Source organism: Cyprinodon tularosa, unplaced genomic scaffold (assembly GCF_016077235.1).
Source record: "Cyprinodon tularosa strain WSP-4 unplaced genomic scaffold, ASM1607723v1 ctg994, whole genome shotgun sequence".
Classification (NCBI taxonomy): Eukaryota; Metazoa; Chordata; class Actinopteri; order Cyprinodontiformes; family Cyprinodontidae; genus Cyprinodon; species Cyprinodon tularosa.
In genome coordinates, this window is record NW_024039778.1 from 51,787 (window position 1) to 63,941 (window position 12,155).

The window sequence follows — 12,155 nt, forward strand, 5'->3', positions numbered from 1 at the left end:
ATATATAGTTGGTGATTATGGTTTCTAGTTTCTCTGCATGCAGAGAAATCCACTTTGAATTTTATACGTACTACAACGTCTGAACAAAGCTGCAACAGCATTTGCTTTGTGCCTTTGTGCCTGTACAGCTACACTGCATCAAGCTCTTTACAAGAAAAAACACACACACACATATATATATCTATATATATATATATATATCTATATATATCTATATCTATATATATATATATATATATATATATATATATATATATATATATATATATATATATATATATATATATATATATATGGCTGCTCAAGAGAACTCTTCAATTTCAGCTTTCGGTGCAACTCCATTTTGTGTTCCTGCTCCAGTGTCAGAGGAAGCAGTGATCTCCGCCTGCCGTGAGGTGACATAGCTTCTCTTCCTGGCAGGCAGGGAATGCTTTCTTCCTGCTGCGCCACAATTGCCCTCAGCAGGGTCGTAAACCATAACCAAGGTGGTATCCATCCGAGTAAGTGTGTACATGCTACTTTGGCGTGTTTGGTGCAGCCGTATTGAGCGTAACTCAAGCTCGTCGTAGCTGGACACCTTGATGAACGGGCACCAGCGAAACGCTCTCTTGAAGCCGGCTCGAAACCTGGAGTCAGATCAGAAGAGGGGAACAATAGTTTACAATATCAGAAAGTGAACCTGTTTGCAGCACTAAGAGTAATGAACAAAGAAAACACATTTTGTTTGATTGGAATTTTTTGACACATTTCTTGGTCTAATGTTGAAATTTAAAGCAGCTTGTTTACTAGGACAAGAAGATTGATCTTTCTAATTCATTTGTTTTACGTGTGATCTACAGTGAAAGTCTATGTACGGCCATTGACTTATTTTTGTGCATGCGCATTGTTTGATAAAGTTAAAAACTTATACAGCATTTTCAGCTTTATCAAAAAATGGGCATGCACAAAAACAAGTAAATTTCTCCACCTTATGTTCGTCCCTCCACACACCCCGACATTCAACCATAAACAGTCCATGCTAAGCATTGGAAGATTGTCATTGTGTATTTAAATGAGCCCACTAATCAATGTTATTTTATGGTTACCAATGGAAACAACAGGAGAAAGAGTTCAAACCAAAATGTTTTAACATGTTCTTAATAATTTGTTGATTATATTTAAGGCCTGTGGGAAACCAAAGTGTAAAAGATTATCAAAAAAAAAAAAAAATCTAGATAAGCTGCCAAGATATCTCTAAGATTTATTATTAACAAAACATGGTATGCTAAATTTTCTTATCAAATTTAGATGCTTCCTGATATCTCTATATGTAGTTGTATTATCTTGAATCTTTAATAAACTGTGTCCATCCATTTCTCACACATATTGAATAAACTGGCCGTGATCCATAAAAAAAAAAAAAAAAAGAAAAGAAATAGGAAAAAATCTCAGCCGGTGGTTGTGCGATGCCAGGTGAGAAATAACTCGTAACACTTAAAGCTGTAATAAATAAAAAAAAGTTTGTTTAGCAAAGGATTGACTGTTGGAAGGGCTGAATATAAATGCGTACCAAGTGTTTTTTATTTTCCCTTTACATGTGAATTATGCCTTCCTTTGCATTTGTCTGTCTAATAAAAGCCTTGGGAAATACTGCAGACTGAGAACGGGACATTTGTTAAAAAAAAAAAAAACAGGTTTAACAAGGAACTGTAGTTACATAATGTTACATTTTTTTAAGGGTAATTTTCACCCGAAAATAATAGATTAAAAGTTGGGGTAAAGCTTAAGTTGTAAACGTTAAAACCCACCTGCTATTGAGGCAGCAGTAGATGATGGGGTTATACATGGTGGAGCTCATGGCAAGCCACAGCACTGACAGGTAAACCTGCTGGATGTACTTCCACTTCATCAGGCTCTTATTGAGGCCGCCCACAATGAAGTAGACGTGATACGGAAGCCAGCAGAGGGCAAAAGTCACCACCACAATGATCATCATCTTTACCACCTGTAACAAAGAGCAATGGTGAGGAATACAGACTTTCACAGTTAGGCATTAATATTGCATTTCTTTTTAAAAGCTTGTAAAGAAGTAAAATTAATATTGCTAAATGTGCTTTTCTCTAAAGCAAAGTCCACCAATTTACCATTTTTCCCTTCACTTTGACATTTAAAACAAACCAGTGGTAGCTAGAATCCTTTGTTTAAGCTGTGAATATCAGAGCCTCATTCTCTCTGTCAGAGTGACAGAGAAAACCAAACAATGCCAAACTCTTTCTAGATGTAGATGTTTTAAATATACTGTACTGACGTACAGTTGTACTTCAGTCCAAAGTTAACAGCAACAGTTGAAAACATGCGGAGAAGCCTTGTTTGCATAACAAATGCTAAACCAAGCTTTGGTCCTTTTATTTCTCATTTAAATAAGATGGTATTTAAATCAGTGTTGCAAACTGTACAGGAATATATTTGGACAGTGCTGTTAATTTATTTAAGAACATTATGTGCCAGATGCTTCTCTAGTAACAGACCCACTCCTGCAGTGGTGCCTGTATATTAACGAGACAGCACCAGAGGCCCCAGTGGACCATAGCATTGAGTACAAATGTCTGTCCTTGCAAATTCAGATAGCAGAACAGCCCATTGCAAATCAGTAGGGTACTGGTTATTTGAGCAGTAAACAGACCAACAAATCTGCTGTTTCTAAAAAATAAAAGATTCATTCATTCATTCATTCACTCCTATTCCATAATACAGACATCAGAGCTAAGAATCATCTGCTTTTTTCTGTTGGGTTTTTTCCAACTACAAAACAACCACTTAAAAGGACAAGCAGGGATGCCATGTGTGGCCACGAAGATAATTCTTTTTAGCTAATGCAAAAAAAAAAAAAAAGCATCACGCACATTTGTAAAACTTTCACTTTCTTCTTCATTAAAACATACTTCTAGTATGTTTGCTATTTCATACAGGTAAATATTTTAGACATATTCTAATTTTTTCAGGTGACCTTAAATAAAAGAGCATATTTTTTAAATGTTTAATTATTTCAGTAAATTAATTCTCTAAGTGTAACATAACATATAGATTCTATACATAAAGGCTGCTCTTTTTGAGCCTTTTCTTTATTGTTATGCAGATTGTTTATGCAAAAAGCTGAGAAAACATACCTTTAGGTTCAGAATAATATATCAGACCAATAATACATTTTGGACCTATGTTTAAAACCTTCTTGAAGATTGTTATTTTTAATCCACAGTTTAGACTTAACATTTTAATAGAAAATTCTTATTCAGATCAACATTATATTCAAATATCCATCAAAAAAGTCAGTATTAAAATACTTTGAAGCCATTTTTCTTTTAATTTTTTTTAGAAGCAAACAGATCTAATTAAACCAATCAGGATGGGTCCTGATTTGTGGCATGGTTTTTGCTTAAAGATATTTTAAGGTAGGTCTGCAACTAACGATTATTTTCTAAATCAATTGATCTGATTATTTTCTTGATGAATTGATAAAAAAACCGGACAGCCAAAGGTTCCTTAAACAAGACTTTTTACTAAATTAAACCAGGTGAAACTAAAACTTTTCAACTTTAGGGATTCTTGATAGAGTATATTGACAGATGAAGAAGTCTGTTTTTTTTTTTTTATCTTAAATGCAAAATGTTTACATATTTTTAATAATTTTGGTATAATAAATGCTCCAAGTGGGTCCCTTTGTCAGCTAAAGGCACATTTTACGGTCGCTATATGTCAGTTAATGATTAAAGAATTACCAAATTAGTTTATTATTTCAATAATCGATTAATCATGATTAATCCGATTAATTGTTACAGCTCTATTTTAGGGGAAACAACTTAAAAAGTAAAAGTATGGACAGTACTGTGCTCTCACAAGATAATTTTTTGATATTAAATCTAAAAATATTTCTTGATGAGACAGGCACTCGACTAAATAAAGCCTTTGGTCTGAGGTTTCTTAAAAACTTCTGCATTACGAACAGTGATACTGTCATCCCTGCACACTCTTTAAAAAAACTTAGATAATGAAAGTAACAACATCTAAATTACCAGGGAAGGAAAAATAAAATATATCAAATGAAGTAAACTTAGAATCTATATTTCAAGATACAACTTCTCCCATCCGAACGTGAGCATGTGTGTGACCTTTTTAATCAGGAAGGCAAAGGCAAAAGATGCAGCCCAGAAATATGTCTGTAATATGTGAACCCTTACCTGTACTTTTTGTACATTTAGCATTATTACAATGGTACTGAATGTGTGTACTTCTAAGTTTTAGAGGTTATTTTTGCATTTTGTTTCTGGCTGAAACCAGGGTAAGAGAACACCTTCTATAAGATTATCCAATACTGGAATGTCCCAGATCAATAAAACACTAAGAAAACCCATTACAGCAAAATCAATGCAGCTTTCTGATCAAATAAAACAGACTACAAGCTAATTTAGGTTACAATTCACAGTGATTTAGCTGGATAGTATATGTACAAGAATTGTGCAGGAACCATCCTGATTGGGAAATGCTTATAAATGTGTGGATTTTCTTTTTTACATTGAGCTGCCGTTGTGAAATTACAACGACAAAAAAAATCAGCTTGGTTGATTCGTTGAGTAACTAATTTTCAATTAGGGTAATTGAGTTTCTTAGGCAAGGCTTGCATCCTTTGTCTGATAATGTGGAATATGTCCAAAGATAAATGCACAAGACAGAGCCATCCTATAATCAGTCCCTTCAGGCTAGACATTGGTTCAGGGAGAAGGTTTAAAAAAACAACCTACCAGGATTTCATAGAAAAATTTAAACTACGTATATCATGAAGCAGCATAAAAATATCACCCAATTGAAACATGTATTATTTGCTAACATTAGCATTAATGCCATTGAAACTGAAGATTTTTTTTTTAAACATTATAAATAAATTAAAAAAACACCTAAATAAATGAAACAGCTAATTATTCTTTTTCTTTTACATTTAATAAAAAATGACATTTTACATTGACTACAAATAGAATCTTAGGTGAGAACAAATAAGGACGTTCGCATATTTTCCAAGTAAAAATGACTAACTGGCCAAAGGGCATATGAATCCAATGTATATATATATATATATATATATATATATATATATATATATATATATATATATATATATATATATATATATATATATATATATATATATATATATATATATACATTTTTTTGTTTCCTATTTCTTTTCACTCATTGTCAGGTCATGGTGGATGATTGGATTACATGGAATGCAGTAGAAACAAATCTGAAATCTGGACTCATTTTGGGGGTTACATCTTAATCCCTGTTACAGGCGTAACATCGGGGCTGTTCATAAAACGCCCCGGTGAAAGAACACTGCATATGTCTAATTGGTTATGAATCAGAAGTGGAAGCAAATACTCAAATCAAAAAAACTTGTCTCATTACCTAAAAGTTAAACACAGGATTATGTACAGAATTACACAGAGGCTTCCATGACATATACTTATAAATCCTCTCCCACTGTTATGGTATTTAAACGACTTTGTACTGAGAATATTATCATCTAGTTATGAAGAGAAAACGGCTTTTGTTACCTTGAGATTATGTGAAAATGTACTTGTTTTCACCACCAAAAAGTAGCCTAGGGACATGACCACTCTCTGCTTCCATAATATATATATATATATATATATATATATATATATATATATATATATATATATATATATATATATATATATATATATATATATATATATATATATATATATATATATATATATATATATTTTATTTATTTTTTTAAGGATTGAGAAAGAGAGAAAGAGAGACAGATGTTGGTGTAATACTATGGCAGACACATAAAATGACCATTAGGAGCCCCCCATCCAGAGCTCCTTGCAGGAGTTTGACTCATGGTGAAATAATGATCATGAGAAAGTTGAGTGATAGGCCAACAGAAACACAGGAGGGGCTTTTTAATGATCTAAATGCAGCTGATCCACTTTCCAAGTAAGAACACTTCTGCACATACACAGAAAAAAGAAATATTGCATTCATGTGCTAAAAAAGGTAGATGTACAAGCTCCTCTTGAGTTTACTAGTAAACATATAAATCATTCAGAGAAGGCATGGGAGGAAGGGCATCAGCTCACACTACCATGTTTGGAGAAAGGAAATCTCTGAGAGTCACCCGCAGGTAAGCATCTCCACCATCAAGCACAGAAGTGGAAATAATATGCTTTGGGGCTTTTTTTCAGCTGGGGTACCAGATGCTCTCTATAATGAGGGTCCAACAAACAAGTAGCATGAAGTATGTGATAAAAACACCATAGATTCGGTTATTGGTGCTTATTTTCTGAATGACAATAACTCAGAACACACTGCTTAGAAAACAATTAAGTTTCCAAAGAAGAAGCACATTGATGTCATGGAGTCTCACTAGCTGTGTTTCCAAATGTTTTTAAAACCATGTCAATATTCTGCTAAATAAAAAAAAAACATTCTGCCATTACAATGCTACCAAGCAGCCAAGAGGATTTTCCAACTTTTTATTGTCATTACACTGTCACAAGTACAGAGGAATAAAATTCACCCTCTGCATTTAACCCATCCCCTTCGGGAGCAGTGGGCTGCCATTGTGCGGCACCGGAGAGCAGTGTAGGTTAAGGGTCTTGCTCAGGGACCCAGAGTGGCAGTCTCTGGGAATGAACTCGGAACCTCTGGATTTCAAGTGCAATGCCTTACCAAAAGGCCGCTACTGGGGAGTCTCTCAGTCACTCTCATCCCTTTCAGTCCCTTACTCATGAGCTGATCCTTTTCATAACTGTCAAATTCTAATCATATTCACTGTCCTTAACTAGAAAATTCATTAACATCTTTAGAGAGTCTGTAATGAGGAATTGGTTTAAATTCTTCTTGATATCTGAGACCCTGGTGGCCAACTAGAGAAATTCTCTCAATGCTCTGCTTGCCACTCAAGGTATGTTTTATTAATTGTTAAATTCCCCAAATATGATGCAAATGACATTTGAACTTCACTAATATTCGGTTTCTGCAATGGAAAGAAAGTACCACATAATGGGATGAAACCACATTTTTTGTGAGCAAACCTAGAAAATCTGCAGGGAATTAAATCATTGCTTCCTCTTCTTCAACCGTTATTACTTGCCTTGTATCGAATAAGTGTATGATTTTCCGTCCATTTTATAGATGTCTGATTTACGTATCTAAGATAGATTGGGTAAAAATAACAAAGCCTAGCTATGTTTACCTTAACAAGAGGAGCTTGTTTCTATGTTTTATCTTCACTGTTTGCATCCTTATCCTATTTTCGTCTTAAGTATTCTTACTGTTTCCTTTTTCATAATCATACTTAATTACGATTCATCTTCTTTTAACTAAAAGTGTAATTTAACCCCTTAAAGAGTAGGTCTAAATATGAGGACCCTGTGTTAAAGGGGGCAATTTCAGTTCTGCCTTTTTTTCTGAAAAATATCTGCCTTCATGAGTGTGAAATATTTTGGTTGTAATGATCAATGGTGTATTACCTTGAAGTAATGCTTGGGAATTGAGTCTTCATGTGTAGGCTTGTTCTGAGAAATACTCAGAGGAGATCCTTGTAGAGTAGCAACTAGAGAAAAAGCAGACATCAGGGAGTCTCCCCTGAAATCTAAACAGATGTCTTTGTTTTGAGCAAAGGTCTCCAAAAAGTTTACAGTTTAACACAAGCCATGCTGTGCTCTGCTGTGGGGCTCCTTGACAGCCTAAAGTGGAATTTTATTTTGTTTTATTTTTCTTATGACACTGGGAGACATGAAAAAGTAGTTCTGAGGTCATTGTGACCATACAATACAAGGTTAATGGAAATCAGATAAAATATATTAGGTGACCACTTTACTTTTTAATTTTTTACTTAGCAGTTAACTGTTGATGAATCCTACAATTAACAAGTCTTTATATCTAATAAAAAATAAATTGTTTCAGTTTGGGCAGTCCCAGTCTCACTTTACATTATACATTTGAATTAAGAATAGTAAATTACTTCAGCTTTTTTGGATGTAATATAGATTTATACCAGAAGAATAATAAAAAAAATCCTTCAAAGGATTTAAGTCATTCAAATAATCTTTAAAGTATATAGGATAAGCTTGTAGTACTATGGCTTCCCCTGCAAACCATCTCTTAGTATCACCTGGTGGCAAAAGCCTAAAAGTTTTGTCCAAACAATCAGCAGACATTAGCTCTCAGTAGGGGTCGGTTCTAACAACCTGCATAATTACAAAAAATAAAATAAAATAAAAGCCTTGTTGGTTGAAAAAACAAGAATAAGCCTCTGTGAATAACCTTTGAAGAAAATTACAAGCCAAATACTTTGAGAGTAATTCATCCTGCACACATTTAATACTGGACTTTCTGTGAAAAATGTAGAAAATTTAGAAAAACTCAACCTTTTTTATTTCTTTTCAGAAAATCAGGAGTGCGACTGCTACAATTTTGGACTCCCATTAATATTTTTTCATAAAATGTATCTTTTTTACAAAAAAAATATAAATGAAATAAAATTATTCAAACAGAGGTTTTGTGTGACTTTTTTTTTTACAATTTTTTTTATTTTTATTATTTATAAATAACGAATAACTCGGTTACATATATGGTATTATTTCATTAGTTAGTAATTTATTATCTTCTCTCTGTCTTGGCACATTTAAATCATGCAATAAAAACATGACTACTAAAGAATGTCGAAATCATTATTAGTTGAAACCAAGTGATTATGAAACATAAAAAAATATCAAATCGGCACCAACATAAAAAAAAAACTCATCCCAAAATTTGTCTGTCTTTTTTTGCCAATAATATAATTTCCTGCAAATTTTTTGCAAGTTTGCTTTGTCTTTACCAGCTGAAAGTGCTCTTAGTTACTCTTGGTTCTGCCGGAATTTTCTCCTCATTAAACAGGACTTTTCCTTACTGCTGACACTCCATGCATGTTAAGTATGAGACCGCTGTAAAATTTATACCTCCCAATTTGTATAGCTGCTATTCTAGCATAGTCCTAATCGTGTAAAAATGCATTCTAACAAAACAAATTATGTCAGATGCTTCTGATATTCATAGCACCCAAAGCAAATGGATCACACACTACTAACATAAATAAAGAGTTTCTCAAAGGATCGCATACAGTAATGTGTTTTATTTACACTCAACTCTCAGACCTCAGGCTGAAATGGTCTAATATCTAAAAGTATGCTAGTAGGAGAAAGAAAAGTCAAAACAAAAATTTCAACCTACCCTAAAAGCCTGATTGATAAATCAAAGCCCTTACTTTGATCTAAAGTTAAGATCCCCTGTGCTGCTTTTATACTTAGCCAGTGCCACTGAGTTGCACATCCACTTTAAGCTCCTTTTGCTGTACATATTTCCCTCAAAGCTAGGGCTGCATGCTTTCATCCACGTTTTATGTGAAGTATTGAGGTGAAATGAGGGTCGAAGTTGATCTACCACTTAAAACACCTCTGAGCGGGCAACGGAGGTATTAACAGCTGGTGTGAACGTGTAAAGGAGAAAAAGCTTGTTCTATGCTGCACTCTAATGAACATCATCATTGTTATCCAGCTGATCTTATGATGGTGGCTTGTTGAAATCACACTGTATTTAACCACTTCTGCTTGGTACATGTGAATTACCTACCCCCCCTTTTTTGTAAACAGCTTTACAAAAACAAAAATATTAATATATATATATATTTTCGTGCAAATAAGGTTTATTAGTGGAAAATAAAAAAAGCTTCCATTCACTAGCATTGCATAAGTGGTAAAATAAAGAACGTTCTGTCCCAACATGCCATTTATCTAAGTCAGTCCTCCATGGCTTTTCAGCTCACACCGGTCATTTACCGTTGGCCTTTTAGAAATATCAAGTGTCAGCTATAACCTCCTTTTTTTTCTATAAACTGGGGCTGCCTTCCAACGGTCCTAAAATGTGCTCTATCACTTTCTTCACTGAAAAATGTAAAACCTTCACATGCTTCATCACAAACTCTACTGTCTTAGATGTATTATCTCTTTGATAAAAAACACCTTTGCTGTTTCTTGAAATTAGTCAATCTTGAGCTTTTAAAAACCTTCTTTTTCACTTAGTCTTAAAGCATTTTTAGGAAATGTCTAAACACTGAACAGTATGTCTCCATAAGCCTAGCAGCCATAGATCAAAAAGCAATTAATAATAAGTTATCAGGGACATCCAGAAGATGTCTACTTAAAGTGAAAGTATTTTGGTTTAGCTAAACATTATTCAACAAGTATTCAGCCAATGTGTAAAACAGATGTAACAAAAATTAAAAGAAATAACTGACAACAAGGAGAGAAAAAATGCTGAAGATGATAAACCAAAAAATATTTTGTGAGGAAATGTTATAAAGCAAATGACTAAAATGATACTTTAAGGAATACCTACCCATATTAAACCTATTGGGACACTAAAACGAGCTGTACGGGCCACTATATAATAAGCTTCTTTTAGAAGCGTTAATCAGATAGAGAGCTAATGGGCTATATTTTATCATCTTGCTTGCCAAAACCAGTCCAATACCTACTTTTGCAAATTTGTTGATATTTCTACTTAAGACCCACCTTTTTATTGATTGTGCACAAACATATTACATATGAAAAATGCCATTGGCCAGTAAAATCATATTATAAATCCCATATGCTTGTGATAAATCTCATTTGAGAGACCTTCTGGTTTCTGGAGATATGCGTACAGAACGTTGGTTTTACACAACCAGAACTGTGTGACTTGAAACACGTTTTTCGGCTAATCAGAAGCTCCTTCTTTTAAATAATTGCTGTGTGTTCTATATAACTTTCGCTAGTATTTCTTGATATTCGTTAACTAATTGACCAATTTTTGTCAGGGACAATTTGTGGATAAGATGAAGTATATATCTACTTGATCAATGCATTTCTGTAGTTCCTCTAGAGCTATCACTGTCCTCTTGGCTTCTTGTCTTGCTCTCTTTACCCAGGCAAGTTAATTCGGAGGGGTATTTTTTAAAAGGTCTGAGGTTTTCTCCAATTCAGAATACCTCAGTGATATGTTGGGATGGTTTTTCATATTATACCTACTGTTGTACCAATGCCATTTTTTTGGCCCCGATACCCGTTATCTGGCTGTGCAGTATCGGCAGATACCGACACCATCCCAACACAATTTGTTTGAAATTGATGTGTGTGTATATATGAAGAACTGCATACTACTTGGATGTAAAATAATTGTCATCATGGCTTTGTCAAGCTGCTGCCTACTTTTTTGAATTATGAAAAAGACTAATACAAAGTGAATCCAATAGATATTTTTACCTGGAATTGGTGACAATATTTGAATAAACCTTTGGCTCTCAAAATGGTATCGGTGCCCTATTTGTCAGTACTTGCTGATACCGATACCACCAGTTTAGTGCGGTATCAGGGCCCCACCCGATACTGGTATCGGTATCGATGCAACACTAATTCTAACAGAAGATAGTAACTTTTATCATACCCTGCTTTAAGCAGGTTTATATATGTATTCCTGATTTTTCACATTGTGTATCATTTTACCTCCATTTGAAAATAACACAAAGCTTAGTGTAAGTTTAAAAAAATACATCCTAATAATGCCCTTTCACAAACATGTTGTTGGCCTCCCTTTTTGTGAAAAACAGGGAGACTGATAATAATTCTGTTTCGAATAAATAATAAAAAAATATACACAATTCATGGTTATCTGGAGCTCCGCTGATGGATCAGAACAGTGATTTACCACTTTTATGTTCTCTCTTTTTAAATTTGAATCTGTTTTATGCTGCTGCCATGAACTGTTCATCTCAAGCATTCAGCATTCTCTTCCTGTGTGTTTGTACAGCTAGAAAGGAAGTGCAGAGATTATAATAAGATCAAGGACTAGTTCATGTCTGTTTAATTTCCTGTACAAAGCTGGGTCCTAAAATTACTTCAGTTTAAGGGACATCAAATCTGGCTTTTATCTAATGCCTGAAGTCACATTTAAGGTTGACAGATATAAAGATATAAAGACAGAAAAAGATATGAGACAGAAAAAAACTGAATTTACTTAACATGTAGCAATTCATTAGTAATTAATGGAATTGATAACTAATG

The 12,155-nt window shown here is 33.8% G+C and overlaps 1 protein-coding gene across 1 annotated transcript in view; it reads right to left on the minus strand.

The window, feature by feature from the left end:
- Positions 1–297: 297 nt before the first annotated feature.
- Positions 298–12,155, minus strand: part of tacr3a (tachykinin receptor 3a) — a 58,440-nt gene continuing 46,582 nt past the window's right edge. Inside the window, exons 4-5 of the mRNA XM_038276079.1 lie at positions 1,788–1,984; positions 298–626 (exon numbers count right to left, since the gene is read on the minus strand). Of these exons, the coding sequence (XP_038132007.1) occupies positions 302–626; positions 1,788–1,984 (522 nt within the window). The 3' untranslated portion in view covers positions 298–301. The remainder of the gene's footprint in view (positions 627–1,787; positions 1,985–12,155) is intronic.